The 18,540-nt window shown below is 34.1% G+C and overlaps 1 protein-coding gene across 1 annotated transcript in view; it reads left to right on the forward strand.

Annotated features, from left to right (window-relative positions):
- Positions 1–18,540, forward strand: part of Nbea (neurobeachin) — a 583,161-nt gene that overhangs the window by 126,395 nt on the left and 438,226 nt on the right. The window contains 3 exon segments of the mRNA XM_052180490.1: positions 2,546–2,743; positions 3,294–3,427; positions 17,688–17,796. Coding sequence (XP_052036450.1) covers positions 2,546–2,743; positions 3,294–3,427; positions 17,688–17,796 — 441 coding nt within the window.

Raw genomic sequence — 18,540 nt, forward strand, 5'->3', positions numbered from 1 at the left:
TGTTTCTATTATTCTACATAAAACCAATACATATGACATCATTGGAACAGGAAGCCACTGCTCTATTTCAGGTCTTCTTGTTGTGCCATGTTAATAGACAGCATGAGGTCTCATAGGAGTGATAATGTCGACCAGCAATACATATTGTATGCTGTTTGTGCAGTAATTTTCTACAATACATTTACTTATATTTTGATGTATTTCTGTATTTTTTCCAGGAAATTTGAAACTAAAACTAAGTTCTAACTTTATAAAATTCCTACAAACATTTATTTAGAAAAATTCTTAAATGCAAATCTATTTTGGAAGTTTTTGAGAGAGAAATCTAAATTTTTTCCTTTTATTTTTATTAAAAATATTTTCTTTCCTCATACAATATATCCTGTTTCATCTTATACTAAGATAATTTAGAAACCATTGCATAGAGGTTGGATGAGACAAACAACAGAAGGAAAAGGGACCCAAGCATCAGAGAGTCGTGTTCCTTGCCATCTGCAGTAGGAGCATGCTTGTCTGATGGTGGCTGAGCAAAGCACTGAGCTGGCATATACCATCTCCGGTCCTTGGTCACCCAAACAGTGTTGGGAATCGGTTCCATCTTGTGGAGCGGGCCTTCAGCAAAATCAGATAATTGTGGATGTTTTCTTTAACACAGGGACCTTACTCTTGGTTGGTGGAGTACAACCCATGTATCTTGGCGACAGCCTTAGGCTACAACTCAATTGGATATACCCAGTTCTGTACTGGAAGCTTTGGTGATACCTGAAGGCCAGCTGATACTCTGTCTCCATCATTATTTAGATGCTCCATTAGGATTGTATTCATATATTTTAAGAAATCGCCACTCTTCTAGGTTTCCATCCTGCCCCACAAAGCTCCCCAGTTGTAGCTGTCTTTCTCTGATCTCTTCCTCAACCCCACTTCCCCTTCTCCTCCTCACCTTTCTATTCGTGTTCCTCTCTGTTTCGACCCAAGGCCACCCATAAACTATAAACTATAAACTCTATAAGTACATATAAACTTCTCCCTTCTAGAGAGGTCCTAACCTTTCTGGGTCTTCAAATTGTACCTTGTTTATCATTTATTTAACTCCTTGTATCCATATATAAGTGAATAAAAATGCAACATTTATCTGTCTGAGAATGGGTTGTCACATTCAGTATGATTTTTTTTCTCATTTCATCTACTTGTAAATTTCCTGATGCTTTTTTTTTAAACAGTTGAGTAACATTCTTGTTGTACATTCATTCTCCTGTTGAAAGACAGCTAGGTTGTGTCTAGTTTTTGAATATCATGAATAGACCAACGGTAAAAAAATAACACCCTTTAAGTATATGCCTAAGAACAGTATAGCTAGATCTTAAGGTAGATTCATTACCATTTTTCTGAAGAATCGCCACACTAATTTCCATAGTGACTCTAAATAGAGTTTGCCCACTCAACAGCAATGGATAAGTGTTCCCCCTATTCCACATCCTTGTCAGCATAAGGCGGTCCCTTGTTTAATTGATCTTAACCATTCTGGTGGGTGTAATATGGAGTCTCAGGGTAGTTTGATTTGCATTTCCCTGATGGCTAAAGATGTTGAACATTTTATAAAGTGTTTCTTAGCTATTTGAACTTCTTCTATTAAGAATTCGATTCAGATCTGTACTCTAGTTTTTAATTGAATTATTTCAATTTTTAAATACCTAATTAACTGACTTCTTTATATAGTTTTGGATGTTATTCCTCTGTCAGATGTGGAGTTGTTAGAAATCTTGTACCATTCTGCAGGCTGCTGCTTTTTTTGGCAGCGTCACTACCTGCCTAAATTATAATTTTACTAATTTTAGTAATTCTGGCTGCAATTTTATTTTGTAGTGTAAAATAGGGAAGAAAATAAAATTTTAATTTTAAAGTGGCATATTTTGAAACTGTTACTTTAATCTTGAGAAGTGAGAAGCAGAAGTTTGAGGAACAGTCAGAGGGTGGACAGGCGTGGGGAGGGGAATGAAATGTGGAATGTAAAAAAATTAATTAAAATTGGAAACCTTAAGATGAGAAGTAAGGTTCTTTATTTCACTTAAACAGAGTAAAATATCTGATCCAAATAGGGCAGCATTGGTTATTTTTAATATTGAAATAACTAAACATTTTAATTGAAAAGTACTATCTACAGCTTTGTATTCATGTGATTAATTGCTCATTTTGCCTTTGTCTTGATTTACATCTGGTAATTAGAGGTTTGCATCCAGATTGGAGTTAAAAAGACTACAGAGAGTGTCAGGCGAGAGGGAGAAAATTTTTTGAATTGGCTTGCAGTGTTCTTAAGTATTTGAGTTAATCTAAAAATTAAGATATTCCAAAGAAAATATTTAATGTTCATAGATCAAACAGGACTCAGATCTGAAGTGTGAGTAACGAGATATGCAACACTGGCATGTAGTGCCAGAGGCTTGGAGGGAGCACAATAGTTCACTCTTCTGATTGTCTCTCTGCTTTAAAGATTTAGATTCTTTAAAGATTCTTTAAAAAGAGTATTAATGAAACTTTATTTTTACAGAGTACCTTCAAGTTTAAATCTGAGAGTGATATTCATTTGGCAGAACATCATAAACAGGTTCTGTATGATGGTAAACTTGCGAGTAGTATTGCCTTTTCCTACAACGCCAAGGCCACCGATGCTCAGCTTTGCCTGGAGTCCTCACCCAAAGAAAACGCCTCCATCTTTGTGCACTCCCCACATGCACTGATGCTCCAGGTGGGTGGGCGGGGCTCTGCCTGTGCTGCCAGCACCCAGACTGTGTTCCTTCCCCACAGCAAGCACTGCTCACCCAACAATGCTGCTGCTGCTTTTGCTTCTGAATTTGTAAGCCAAGTTTCCCTCTTTAGCTCTTTGACTTACATGTGAACTTGCCCCATCTGTCATGTGCTTCTGTGTCCTTTGAAATAAAAATCTGTTGACTTCCTGAACATGAAGTTGCTAGGTATAAAAAAATATTCTGATTTGAGAAGGTTTTATCTACTAACTTGAAAATTACTTGAATGTTCTTAAGCCCAATAATAATACTTTCTTTTTGAATAACATAATGCCTTCAGAGATCAGGATAATGGCTTAGCTTATTTGAGCTTTAAAGTGACTAGTCAAAAATATTTTACTTTTACTGTATACATGTGTGTCTATCAATAATTACATTCTTGAGAACTCTTGCTGTATCAAATACACCAACCATATCATGATACCTAGGGAAAGAGATAGTGACGAGAATCTTGTCATGGAGGTTTAACAGATATTCTTGTCTTTGCCGTAGGATGTGAAAGCAATAGTGACACATTCAATTCATAGTGCAATCCATTCAATTGGAGGGATTCAAGTACTTTTCCCACTTTTTGCCCAGCTGGACAATCGACAACTCAATGACAGTCAAGTAGAAACAACTGTCTGGTAAGTTTTCTTTGCTGACCATAGTCTACTGTGCACTATTAGGTTCTGTATGGTGTAGTCCATGCTGTGTAATATATTACAGCTTTTGCTCTTTTCTGAAGTACTAATACAAATGTTTTTGGAATATTATATATGCATAATATAATAAACAATTATAAAAATCTTTTATAAAGTGAAAGAAACAATTCTAGATGTAATAAAAAGAATATGATAAACAGTTAAGGAAAAGACTTATTTACATTCATACGTAGCCATAGCAAATGTTCATAGTCTTATCAGATTATATTAAAAACTAAGGTGAGGTATATTCAGTAAGTTATATAGTTTATGGCTTAACGTGTTACTCATTTTATAATGCAAGACAATAATCTAAGGTTAGAACAGTGTTAAGTAACGTAAGCTTTTCTTTAAATATACTTCATTTTTGAGGGAAACAAAAATATTTAGATCATATTCATGTAAAAATGAAATGTCTTTTATGAGGTTGAATTTGTGCTTCTTTCTGCTTCCCTTATTTTATTAAAAATACCTTATATATGAAGTTCTGTTCCATGTATTTTCTAAAGTATTGAGGATTCATTTTAGCGTTATATAGCCTCTTTGCTTTGGATTTTAACTTTGAGTTATATAGACAAACATTATTTTTCTGTCCAAAATAATAAAGAAAGGCTTCATGAATATATACACACACATGTTGGCTTTTTAATGGGTTGTTGTGTTTTAAAGTTGTGGGAAAAGTTTAAGATCTAGTAAAATGCAAGGCATGATTTTCTCAAATTAGCTGAGTTGGCTTTGAAGACTTCTGTATTAGTATTGGTAGTGTTATCGTTTCTGTATTGAGACTCATTTCATAAAACATTTAAAAATACATATAATATTTATGACACTGAGTGCCCATCTATGGATTATCTTTTATTTCATTTCAGTGTAATATAAAGAGATTTGAAAGTCAAGAGCTTTGAAGTGATATGAAGCCTGAGGTGGTGTCCTTTGGGCAGTTATTTTTCACTGGATGCTTGCTTATTTTGATCCAATAAATCAAAATAGATCAGTTTAGGGAAAACAGTCAAACAAAAACAACAAAAAACATGCTTTATGATCCTAAATTTAAATAAAAATTATTGTGTTATTTATCATCTAAGGGGAGTGTAATACATTTATGACCTATATCTTAAAGTAAATGCTATGAAGAAAAACCAGAGAAAATGCCTTGCTATTTAGACAGTCCTTAAGAATTACTTGGAATTTATAATTTTATTATCTAGAAGAGATTGTATTTTTCAATGAAGGTTTAGAAAGATGATAGTTTGGAGTATTATAAATAAAATTACTACAATAATATATTGCTCTATGAATAACTCTTATAAAATCTTAGTGCTGATACCACAATAATGGTTGGTTGGGCCTTTTAAACAATATTTATGGAATATTTTTCTTCAGAACTCATTTTAGAGTATATATTTATTTAATATTTAAGTTTTATTTATTTCATCAAGGAGAAGAAAGTGGAAAAGTCAGTATTCTGGTTTTAGATTTTATACTTCGTTTTTATCATCAATCTCACTTTTTCCAACTTATAAAGATATGCATTTTATTCTTAGTTTATGACTGATAGAAACCACGTCATTGTAGTCCTCTTTAATAACAATGCATTTCCGCATCTAAGGCCATTGTGTGCTTCCTTGGATTCTTATCTATTATTATTGCATTAATTATTTCAAAGTCCATGATGTCTAAAGCACGCTGTTTATAATAACCATCTGCTGTTAGCTGTCCAGTATTTTAATGTTCACTTTTCCCAGGGACCAGGATATAATACAGTGAATCAGCAAGAGAGCCTTTTATTCATAAGGTGCTCAGAGCAGCTCTCCACACAGGAGAGCTTCCACAGTGGTGAATACAGATAGTTAGCTATGTGAGGGTGTGTAGAACCCGGTTTTATGATTATTGCTCATAAAGATGACTGGGATCTTAAAGTAGGATATATTATCTTAGTTTAGTCAGTATTAACTTTTTTCCAAATAAGAATTACCCTAAAACATTTTAATTTTCCAATGAATATTCAATATACTTTTGAAAAGATTTGTTTAATAAGTATATGCCAAAGTTACAATAGTTTTTCATTTTCAGTAGCTTTTAAGGGAAATTGAGCTAAGCTGTAGTAGAGTTTTGCTTTGGTTTCTATGTTTCATTCAGAAGCGTTTTATTTTCCATGTACAAAACAGTACATTGAAATAAAAACTTTTTACTGTTCTGTAGCCCAAGTTTGTGTTCTGTGTAGACAGATGCAAAGTTAAACTCACTCACTCAGAATAAAGTTGATTTCTGGTGTCTACCTGGGTAACTTATTTGTGCAGGATGAATTTATTTTATCCTGAATATTGCAATATTATGTCATTATTCAATTCCTGAACTATCAGATAACTCACTCTAGAATTCAAATCTTGAACTTGATATTGAGGATTAGTGCAATTTACAGTATGTTATTAGAGCTTTTTAAAAGTCATTTTGTGCTAGATATATTCTTTATTTACATTTTAAATGTTGTCCCCTTTCTTGCCCCCCCCCAAAAACCCTGAAAATCCCCTAACCCATTCCCCCTCCCCCTGTTCACCAATCCACCCACCCCTGCTTCCCTGTCCTGGCATTCCCCTATACCATGGACCATTTTAAGATTAGTTTTCTTAAATTGGCCATTGGACTTAGCTTTTACTGAAGTACTTAATCTCCAGAAATACTTGTCTTTATTGCCTTTAAAGAAAACATATAGGTGTAACCTTCATGAGCTTGCAAAGCTGTTAAGCAATAGATTAGTAGATGAGTAATATTGAGTAGAGTCAAATAGCTTGTTGAAGATTGTTCTGGAATCTGTTTTCAGTAACTAAATTGGACCACTGTATTGTATTGATAGGATTTTCTATCTTTTACAAATATTAACTACCTTGAGTAATTATTCATTACCATGGAAAACAAATCAAACAATTATTTTTCATCTCATCTTGGTTCAGCTAAAATTAGACTCTTTGAAATAAGAAAGAGCAGTTTAAAATGTTAGCCAATACATTTAAAATATTCTTGCTTTACTGTGACTTAGTGTAAACATTTTTTAAACCCAATGTGTTAAACTGATTTTTTGTGAAGCAAAAGTACATTGGAAGTTCTCATCAGAAATTATGTGATGCAAAGGTAAATGTTCTTTTGGTTCCAACTCTCTTCTGTACTCTTTGCAACAGGTCATAAGGTTGGTCGTATGTTGATAGAAGTAGGATCTGATATTCATTGAGTACTTATTCTTGTGTCCTGTCTGTTCCATATGAAAGACACTTTCATTGTCAGTTTACTGAAGACTTTTCAAACAGAAATAACAAAATATGCCAGCAATACACTCTTTCTGTAAAACATAAAGAAAATAAACTCCTATCCTTGTAAACTATAGCCCAATAAAATATTTTTGATATTATGTGCGTGCTATGTGATCTAACCGAAATCTTCCTGATGCTAAGAAAGATTGAGCATTCCCAGGGCCGTGCAAGCTTAGTGAGTGCATGCAAGCGATCTCATTGCAAAGCTTCTAGGATCCCATTTTTACCTGTATCTTAAAACACGATATTTTAAAAATTAAAATTTATTATCAAGTAATAATTTAAATGTAATTGTGTCGGTCTGTTTTTCCTAGATAAGGTGTTCTTTTACCATTAATTATAACTGTAGCGTTTCATAAACTTCACACTTAGAAAATTTCACAGAGCATTGCATCAGTGATTATGTATTTCAAAGGGCTTTCAAAGGTGAAAATCAGGACTTGCTAGTTCAGTAAAGTTAAATAATTCTCTTCTATCTTAAATTATTCTATCTTGACTAAGCGAAATTATTACTGTAATTAAGTTAATTTTTATGTTCCTTTAGAAATAATTAGTCTTAATTAGCTCTTTTGGCATATATAAAGGAACAAAATTATCTTTAAGCTTAGATATTTCATTGTATAACCTTAATCTTATTTTACTGTATCCATAAATGTGACATAATAATTTTATGATTTTTAATTCAGGAAAATATACTATAATACATAAATTGTTAGATTTGTATCATGGGCTTTAAATCCAACTAGCCAAAACATAGCTTGTGATTGTATATGCTAAGCCAAAGAAGTAAAACCAGTATTTGTATAAGATGGTTTCTCCTAGTGGAGCTTGTTATAAATACAAAATATAATTAGCAATTTTATTTTGAATTTTATTTACATACTTTGTTAGATATTTACAGAAATATCTTATTTAATTTTATTTCCATGTTTTTTAATTATGGAAGTTTTGGAAGAACATATTGCTGCAGTTAATAGTAACATTTGTTTGTTTGCCTTTATTTAAAAGAATGACTGAATTGGTGAGGAAACCTTATCTTTGAAGTGAAACTACTTAGATATAGCACACAGAAATAGTAGATGGCTGGTAATCTTTTATTGTTATATATATCTAGACTATGTCATTATTAATTCGTTATAAAATGTTCCCTAAAATTCTCCATAGATTTGAGGGGCCTCATAAATCATTTTATTTCATTTCTCATTTAATCCTTGGTTGCTTTTCAATTTTTCCTCAGGAAGATTGAGAAACTGAATGTCACTAAACTCTTAGTTTGTGAGCATCAGTGTCACATACCCTTTGCCAGTACTTAGGCCTTTCAAAAGTGTGTGCGAGCAAACTCCTCATCAAGGGTCAGATACCTAAGGTTAAATATAGATGGGTTATTTTCAAATTCAAATGTGTTATATCTTCCTTTGTGGTTCATCTCTCATACATGTAATTTCAGGTAACATCCTTGGAAACTGTTTTCTTAATGACCTAACATTTAGAAGCATAGAAGACCTTTGAAGGATTGCTTTGATATTACTTTTTTGGGGCATCATTTAGGGGCTTATATGGGGATCATACCTGCTGGCAGAGACAATAATTTCTTTCTGGACAAGTTATTAGCAAAATCTCATCTCTTACTATTATATGGTGTGCCTTTTAATCTCATCTCGTACTAGTATATGGTAACTCAGTCTGAAATTGAAAGATAATTAAGGTGAAGGTGGAAGTGAATCTCACTGGAAAGGTTTGAGTTGCTGTCTTCTTTGAGGTTCCAGTTCACTCAAAGCAATTGCAGATGTGACATGGGCCTTTTCTAACTCTGAAAGCCAGATTTACTAGTTACCACTTTAATATAGTGCAGGCAAGGTTGAATTAAATATGAGTATTCAAGGATTTCTAGTGGACTAGTTAGTGATCAGGAACCCAAGGATACTGATTAGTTCCTGTGGAAAGAATGTCTTGCACAAGAGTTATGTGCAGATACTCATGGTTCCAAGTACTGCCTGGTTATTCTACCATGCTTTCTTGTGTGGTTGTGAATAGGGCACTTATGACCCTCACAGTAGAACTGTGATGAGGATCCACTGCTAGAGTGTCATCTGAATTTATAAAGGAGTCCTTATAAAAGGACTGTCTTGACACCATTAATCTACTGTTTAATGAAAATGAAAAAAAAAAAAACAGGCTTTCAGATAGATTGCTGCCAACAACAAAGAAAAAAGTATATGCTTAGTCCTCAATAATTCATAGAATAGTAACAGAAGTTTATTTTTGTGGCAGTTTTCCATCTCACAAATGTTTAGAATGTCTGTGTTTAATTTCTGTATAAATCCTAGACATTTTTTGTTTTTTGAATTCTATTTTCATGTATCTAATATAGTCTGATGAAAACATAGTACATGTGCTTCACTTTAGATACTTCCTTTGGAATTCACCTTCGTTAATGGACAAGGTTCCTGTGAATCTGAGCATTGATGATTTTTATTAACAGCTTTTGTGAATGAAGAGACTCAAAGCATCTTTTAAAAAGTTGTGTTTTTGAGCAGTTCTTTATGGAGAGTAATCAATTGTGACTATTCATCCGTTTCCAAGGAAATGAATTGGATGGTTTTGTTTATTTGTTTGTTTGTTTGTTTTTAACATGCTTGCCTCTGTTATGTATCTGCAAAATACAGTAGAAATGACAGATGTTCCTGAGGGAGTCAGGAGAAATTGTGGAGTGCACCAATATTCTCTATGTGCCAACTCATGTATGAAATAAAAGAGATCTAAAAACTATTAGTAGCAGTTGGTGGAGTGCTAGAGGTAAATCTTGTTTGTAGAAGTACCCAAAACATAAATATTGATTAAAAATATTTCTACTGAAGTTGGTATCTTGTTTCACATAAGGAAAGTTTAGAACTTCAAACTAGGAAAGAGAGTGAAAACAGAATCAGTAGTTAGAACTCGATGGGAGTGAGAGGCTCTGATGAGCTATTGTATGGTACTGTGACTCTAGACAGGACAGGTACAAGAGAAGGCCGCAAATGTCCTTACCATAAGTGTAAGTGACACATGAGGATGTAGGTAACTTAAGCTAATTTAAACATCACTCAGTTGTATACAACAGAAAGATAATATGCTACAACATTAATATGTGCAGTTACTCTTTTTATAGAAAACTATTTGGAACCAGTAGCTATTAATACCTATAACAAAATGTGATTTGCAGGAATGCCTTTAAGGCTCATGGTCTGCAGTAAATATCCTTAACAATTAGATGAGGGGGAAGGTGTTAGTCATGTAAATTGATTAACATGCCATCAGAGTAACATGCAGTGAGATTTTTATTTCAATAGAAGTGCAAATTATTGTTAATCTTGATTTTGTAAAATTGTGAATGACTTTGGAGTCCGCAAAGAAGTCATGACATCCATTAGTATTACAGAGAAAATACAGACATTCTTGAGAAGTAAAGAAATATGTGTGTGCTGACAAGTTCAACTCCATGACTTGGACAGATTTTTCAAAATTGAACTTTTGATTGTTTTATGTAAGAATAGATGGCCCATATAAGAAATTCTTGTCCAGTGACTCTTACAGACTTTAGTCTGTTTACATAAGGATGCTTGAAGTTTTTGACATGGGATGTTTGTGCTGCCTTTAGTGTTTTCTTTAAGTGGTCAGGTTTTGTTTCATTTTGATTTGATTTGATTTGTTTTCTTGTCCACAGCTGGAATACCTGAGTAAGGATAACGTAATCCACAGAGGAAAGTTAGTTTATATTGACTGGGCATAGAAGGATTTTAGGATCTGTACTTAAGTTGCACTTCCTAATTTTACCTATACCTATTGAGAGACGTTATAGAAGGGAAAACAAAGATGTTTTGGAGTTGTGTGTGAAAGTAGTAATGGATGAACTTTGTTCTCATGAGTCAGCATTAATGTAGTGTCCATATTTATAAAATAATCTAGTTTTCTGTCCTCCACAAATTAGTGTGTATGTTTGTTAAATGTTTGATATCAAGCAATATGAGTAATTTCTGCAAAGTGTTGTAAGAAGTAAGGTTTTATTGCTGTAGTTTTCTGAGCCAAGTATACTGGAACATATAATGTCCAGATAAAGAAGAACTAGAATTAACTTAGAAGAGGCTAGTGGGACAAAACTTTGAAGGAGAGTATAGTGTTTAATTTTTTAAGGTTTGCTTAGCTTATGTTAAGGATAGGAAATGCAGTGCCAAATTACATATGAAATGTGATTGCTTTCTTCAAGAAAGGTATATTGTTAATATGGAAAAAATATAGTTTACTTGGGGATTTAGAGCTTCAGGTCTCGCTGTCATATTTTAGAGGAGCCAGTATTTATTTTATTAGAAGAAAGAGATTAGAGAATTACACAAAGACTGTTTACCATTGTACCCCACTAGAGACTTCTGCTCAAATTTTGTTGATGACTACGTATAATGGAATTTCAAATGTAGACTGCATATATAAGGTAAAGGAAGTTAACAAGAGAATTGGTAATAACTGCTGTCGTAGTACACCACATTTTCATTATCTATTCCTTAGTTGATGAAAATACTCTAGGTGCCTATCAGCCTCTACATAGAAGGAACATACATTATTCTTTCTGCATCTGGTATTTTTCACTCAATATCATGTTTTCCAGGTCATCCACTTATCTGAAAACATCATAGTGCTATTTTTCTTAAGTGGCTGAATAACATTCCAGTGGCAATGCATAGCCTTTTTATTATCCACTCCTTAGTTGATGGATAACTAGAGTATTTCCATTTCCTAGCTATGGTGATCGAGCAACAGTAGTAGATGGACATTGATGGATCTCTGTGTTGTATATAGTGTCTTTTGGGTATATGCTCAAAGTGGTTGTCTTAGTGATCCATTGCTATTAAGAGATGCCATGACAGTGGCAGTTCTTAAAAAAGAAAGCATTTAATTAGGGCTGGTTTAAAGTTTTAGAAAGTTAGTTCATTATCATCATGACAGGGAGCATGGCAGCACGCAGGCAGATATGGTGCTAGCGAAGTAACTGAGAGTTCTACATCCTGATCTATAGACAGCAAGAAGAGAGTGATACTCTGCCTGGCTCCAGCATTTGAAACCTACCCCCCCCCCAGTTGCACACTTTATCCAACAAAGCTACACTTCCAAATCCTTTGAAATAGTACCACTCTCTCATGAGTAAGCATTCAAACTATTGACCGATGGGGTCATTTTCATACAGAGCCACTGTGGTGGATAAGTGGGCAATGTGCTGGGTCTACCACTAAGTTCTTGAGGAGCCTCCTTGCTTATTTCCATAGTAGCTGTTCCAGTTGGGAAATGCTTTACTTTTTCTTTTGTACGACTTCCTAAAATGCATAGGTATAGGGAAGAGCACCTCTTCCAGACACTGTACCTATCTGGTTGGCACAAGGAAAGGGCCACCATTTTCAGAGTTGTAGATCAGTGTGTTCTCAACCCTGCAAACGATATAGGTCATTGCCATTGCTCTTGGTTCTCTTCCAAAACTTGTTGGTAAGACCCTGTTGCTGAAGAAACTGTGTATCCAAGATGTAATACATGAACAAATTAAGCTGGTACTCACGAAGAAGCTTTATCCCTACTTGCTATAATAATCAGTTTTACCCAGATGTGATCCCTGCAACTTACCAGATTCACCTGACTGGGCAAGATATGCCATTGCTTCAGTAGAGGCACAGATCTGAATAGCCAACTACTTCCTAGTTGGATCCACTCCAAAAGACTGAGCTCATGCTTGACAGGGTTTATGGGGCCAAGGACTGGAACTAAGTAGGTCATAGGCCTGCTGCAGATTGGAAAAGATAAGGGCCAATTCTTATTTAAAGAAGGGTTTATTTGAAGTGTCCTCAAAGCACTGTCAGCTGTCAAATATAAAAACAATCCAATAAAGATGTGTTTAGTAACATTCATGTCAGAGCAGCTCAAGGTTTTCAACATGACTAGCTGATAGTGGCTATCATTATTTGATAGAACTGTGCACTTAGTAGAATGACCGGAGGGTTTTTTATAAATGCTTATGCTGCCAATGCTGGTAACGATGTGCCATATAACTGGAACCCATTGTCAGTGGGATTGCCAAATGGTACAATATTTTTGGAATATAGTTTGACAGTTCTGTATAAAGTCAGCCATATACATGTATAATTGAGCTGCTTACTCCTTGGTTTTATTTATGAGAAAAGAGTGCAAACTGCTCATGAACAAACATTCCTGTATATCTTTATAGTCTTTTTTTTTTTTCACACTGCTGTACTAGAAACCTCATGTTCTCTGGAGATGAATGGATGTCCAAAGTGACACTTTAGTTTCTACCATGAAATATTTATCAACTAGAAATAATCAGAATATATGAATTTACTGTGATGAGTCTCAAATTTGGGTAATATATAAAGTCTGGAAAAGAATCTTGAAAGATCACATACATTCTTCACTTACGTGACTTTCTTAAAAAAGTCAGAGCTGTAGTGACAGAGCAGCATTCTTGCTACATTACAGATGTTGAGGTGCTGTGAGTCCAAAGCAGAAGGGTGAGCACAAGGACATTTTAATTTGTGGGTGCCCATGGAGGCCAGAAGAGAGTACCAGATCCCCTGGAACTGGAGACACAAATAAGCCACCATATCGGTGCTGGGAACCAAACCCTGGTCTTCTGCCGGAGCAGCCAGTGCTCTTCACTGGTGAGCCATCTCTCCAGGCAATGTATACATTTAACATTTTTGTTTATTTCATTGGTACATCTAAGTAGTAAAATTTTAGACTTGGAAGTCTTTTGAATTTCAAATATAGGATGTTGAAATATAAAGTTACAGTCTATAACAAAGGAAGATATAAATGATTACTGACTTGAGTGTTAGAAAGCCTCTCGAATATCTCTTAAGTGTGTGTAACAGTGGTAGCAGTTGCATGTTTAACTCATGTGAGGACATTTGAAACCTGAGCAGACTTGATAGCAAAGGATACCCTGTGGTATCACCCATACTCTCTGTCGGTCCTTCATTTTACTAGTGTTGCATTTGCTCGTTCCTTTAAGTAGTTTCCTTTGGAATGAAGCTGCTGTGCACACTGAGTAAGGTGGCATGGTGTGCACTAAAGAAGGTGTCAGTGTTTCATAGCATACCGAGTGACCTTTGAAGTGATGTCTTTAGGAGCATCATGTCCAAAACCTGCTAACGGTATTTGTACTAAGAAATGTTTGTTGTAGCCCTTTTTCATTTTGAACCGTGTAAGGGGTTTAACTCTTCTGATATATTGTTTCTTTTACCAAAAGCCATTTTTTTAGGTGCTGGGAATCAGAACCCTGGTCTCATGTATGCCAGGCAAGCATTTCTCTGTTTACGATATCCCTGGGACACAACCTCCTTTTATATTTGTGTCAGTGTCTCACAAATTTCTTGGGACATCATTGAACTTTGTTTACCCCCGAGCACAATGATCCCATGGCTTGGCTCCCAAGTAGCAGAGTACAAGTCTATGTATATTGAAGTGACAGGCATCACATGGAATCTATACTGTAGTATTTTATGTAATTTTAATAGTCTCAGAAAGATTTTAGTATATTTTAATATTTGGCTGCTTAAGAGATGAAAACAGAATTTCAAAAGATTTTAATCCTAAGGATAAATTCTAAATCTTACTTGGGACTTAACCTACTTCTGACTTTATTTTGACACTCATTTTGCCTGTAGGGTTTTAAAATATTAACTCTACCATCATAAAGGGGGAGAAGAGGTGTTGGATCTCAGCAAAAAACTTTTTTGCATAGGTTAGTTACATTCTTCTTAATAAAAAGATGTTTATTTTAAAAGCCATCTAAGGTATGATATCTTTTTTTGTTTTAATATAAAAATTAAATATTTAGAATTCATTTTATATGAGATTGCTTTAGAAATGTTAATGGATTATTCATTTCTCCTAACTTCATTTATAAGGAGGCAGATCTTTGCAATATCTTTTGTATTGAATACTACAAGTACCCAAAGATAATAAAACTTTAATTCTACCAAGGAATAGTGTATATTACTTATTTTATAACATTAATTGGAAAAGACAGTGGAACTAAGTCTGTATTTACATACATCTTAGTGGAATGAAAATATAGTGTATGTATTTTCATTCAAAATTATCATTGTATATAGTAACTATTCTCCTGCGTTGATCACGATGGTTGCTTGTTCTCTACTAAGATGGTGAGCAGGCCCGGGCAAAGCAGTATCATTCGTGTCATTCTACATCTTCTGCTCCTTGACTTTAGCCCTCATACAGAATTAGAAGCGAATATTGTTTCATAACTTAATCAAGAAGCTTATTAAAATTGAAATGATAATTAAGTTTTCAAGGGAAATTTTCTCAAAATAGTTTTATCAATGTCATTTTTCTTCAAAGGAGACAGGATTTAAAATCCTCAATCCTTCCTAAAGTAGAATTTTTACTTACAAAAAATATAATACTTTTAATTGGAAGGGTTAACAATTTTATATCACTGCATAGTAATACCGTCTCATCTGCCAAGGAACCCTGTGACGTGCTGTCTATTGGCTGAGGCTATACTTTGCACAGGCGTGTTCTATGTTGTGTTAGTTTTGGCTGATAGAACTGTTTGCCTTTTGGCTTAGCCTATATGTTTAGACCCTCTACACGTGAACTGATGTGTTCTAGACAGGAAGTGGAATGCAGGAGATATAGGAATGGGCTGAAGTATCCTTTATATTTGCCTTTGTATCTAGGGGAGTTGGAAATAGGCAAGAATGGAGAGAAATTTTGTATGGCAGTACAAAGAATTTTGCAAGTTTATTGTGAGCCCTGCAACAATCCGATGCATTTTAGTTACTGGTAAGTTTGTTAAATTATGTTTGAAATTGTACCTCTTCGAAGATGGCCATCTATTTACTATTAAGTCCACCATGTCAAAAATACCTTACTTTTAAGATTTTTTTTTGAAAAGATTTGTTATTATTATTGCATTTGGTCTTAGGTATAAATTAAAAAACACTCTGGTGAGTAAATGCACTTGAGTTTTCTGTTGTCACCGGTAATACCAGAGTGGAATTCATGTCTTATGGACAGCATGGTCTTGTGTTCAGATTTTGGAATTATACCAAATGTATCCTGCTTTTGCATTGGAGTGCCACTGTATTTAGAGGTCTGAGTTCACAAATGACATGACTGCAAATGGATAGTCTTGTGATATAAAAGATTAAAAAAGTCCACTGTATCCTTGTAATTTTATGTGGTTCTGCATATGTGTGTGATTTTTCTCAGAGAATACCTCCTCTTTTTCTTAATGTATCATAGGGACCATTTGTGAGGTAGACTTGATTCTTCCTGTTTGACAGTTCTGATGCTTATGAGCCCACTCCCCTAATTCATGTGTAGGTGGGAAATTGTGGAGTACCTATGCAGTAGCTCTCTTTATTTGCAAACATTTAAAAGCAGTGTTATATGTAGTAGAGGATTTAAGCAGGTATTTGTGAAGTGGATTTGACTGTTGTCCCAATTCATTTAAAATTTGCTAGATTGATTAATAGCTTCTTTATAGAATCCCAAGGGATTCCTTGCTAGTTGTGTTTTTCTTAAAAATACCTAAGTTTGACTCAAGGATAAAGTAAAAAGAGTATCACTGATTGGTAATATTAATTTTATTTTTCTGTGTGTGGTTTAAGTATGTAGGGCTAGCTAATGTGATTGAGTTTTAATTTCCTGTGATGAAGTACCTTATTTCTGGGTAGTATGTTTTTTAATATCAAGTAGTTTGTTCAGCCATCACTTTTTATAATAATAGTAGTGATAATTTAGCTATTGGTTCTTGTCATGAGAAAATGTTTGATTTTAAGTAAAATAAATAAACAAATATTCCAAATTATTGGAGAAGTCTGTTATCATTTGTTTTGAAACCAGGAGACCTGAAGTAAGTAAAAATCGAGTTAGCTAGGTTCCTTTAATGCTTTTTGAGCATTCCTCATCAAATATTCTGAAATACTTTCAAGATTGATTACTGCTCTGTTTAGTATAAATAGATGATTTAAGGTATATTATAAAACATTTCAGATAGACATTATTTTAGTTCATGATAAAGTCTAGTATAAGGTAATTAATGTAATTGCATTAAGTAGACATAATGAAGGGTATGTTATTTTCATTCTTGTGTCACTGTGCTGGTTGAAAATATATAACTTGTGAAGAAAAACATTATCAAAGACTAATTCATTGCAATCAGTTTCCTTTTGTTTCCTCATTTATTCATTCAGTGTACATACCAAGTGCTTAACTTTGTCTGGTACCTATTGTTATCTGATTTTATGTGTTTGTATACACTATGTAATTAATTTTAACAACCTCTCATTTCTATAATACATGAGTCATTTCTTTAGTTTGCTCTCATGAACTTTTGAGGGTATGTGTGGACATATGTGGTATGTGACATTTCTTTGGTTGATTTTTATAAACCATATGAACAATAACTAAAAAATACCTATGTTCTTCACAAATGTCTTGTACAAATTTAAAAATTTTTGATAGCCTGTTTTTAAATACAATATTATGATACTATATATATTATAGAATAGTAGTACGCTTCTTATGTCAGGTTGACTTAAAATGTTTTTATGTGTGTATAGATATGTTTTATGTTTAACTGAAATAGAAATTATACATAGCTATTTTTCTTTTATTGTTTTTATTAACGTGAAGGATAAACTAATTGTATCTTCTCTTGCTTGTGGGATGATACATGCTTGTCTAATAAGAGCCAGATAGCATTTTTAAATAAAATAGAGATTAATTTGTTTGTTATTATTGTTTGGCAAACAAATAATTGAAATGTAATGCTGTGTTTATAATAAATATTTAATGACTACAAAATGAAATTATCTGTACTTTACACACAGTGCTACTCTTTTGGCATTCCTGGTTGAACTACTTAAAAGCTCAGTAGCCATGCAAGAGCAGATGCTGGGTGGAAAAGGCTTTTTAGTCATTGGCTACTTACTTGAAAAGGTAAGTGATACATATTGGTGCTTTTTGTGTGTAACTTTGTCATACAGTCACTAATTATATTTTCTTAAGTTATCTTCAGTTCATGATAAACTGATGATTGTTCAATGGTAATACAGTTTGATAATTAAAGAACATTTTATATTATGCTATGAATGTAAGCATTGGTATGGTGTGAAGAAATTGTGAACTAAACTAAAAATTTTAGAAAAATTCTCATGCAGGCCTATGGAGACTGAGGTGGGAGAGGTACAAGTTAAAAGTAGTCTGGACTACACTGTAAGATTCTGTCTCAGGACAAGTGCATTTCCCCGTGCTGGTGCTGCACTGACATGACATGAGCTGCAGCCTGCAGTGATCCATGGTTATTAGAAATGGGGAAATGTGCCATGCCGCTAAGCTGAGGTTCCAGGAGATTAGGTGCATTCAATGCAGCCTCGCCTTAAACCTCTTCGCCTGGAGTGGATTTGCTGGAATATAACCCTGGTGTTGAGTGCATTCCCTTGTGTGTAGCTAACCCATTTGTTTGAAAAGATAGTTCCTGTGGCACCAAAATCTCATTTTTGTTGGTAAACTTGGACCTTATGACAGTAAGATTTTCTGTTTTGGGGCACTACAAGATTTTTGTATCCGTTTTTGGTACATCTTTTTTTTTTTCCGATATAATTTATTTACATTTCAAATGATTTCCCCTTTTCTAGCCCCCCCCACTCCCCGAAAGTCCCGCAAACCCCCTTCTCTTCCCCT

The sequence above is a fragment of the Apodemus sylvaticus genome, chromosome 4 (assembly GCF_947179515.1).
Source record: "Apodemus sylvaticus chromosome 4, mApoSyl1.1, whole genome shotgun sequence".
NCBI lineage: Eukaryota > Metazoa > Chordata > Mammalia > Rodentia > Muridae > Apodemus > Apodemus sylvaticus.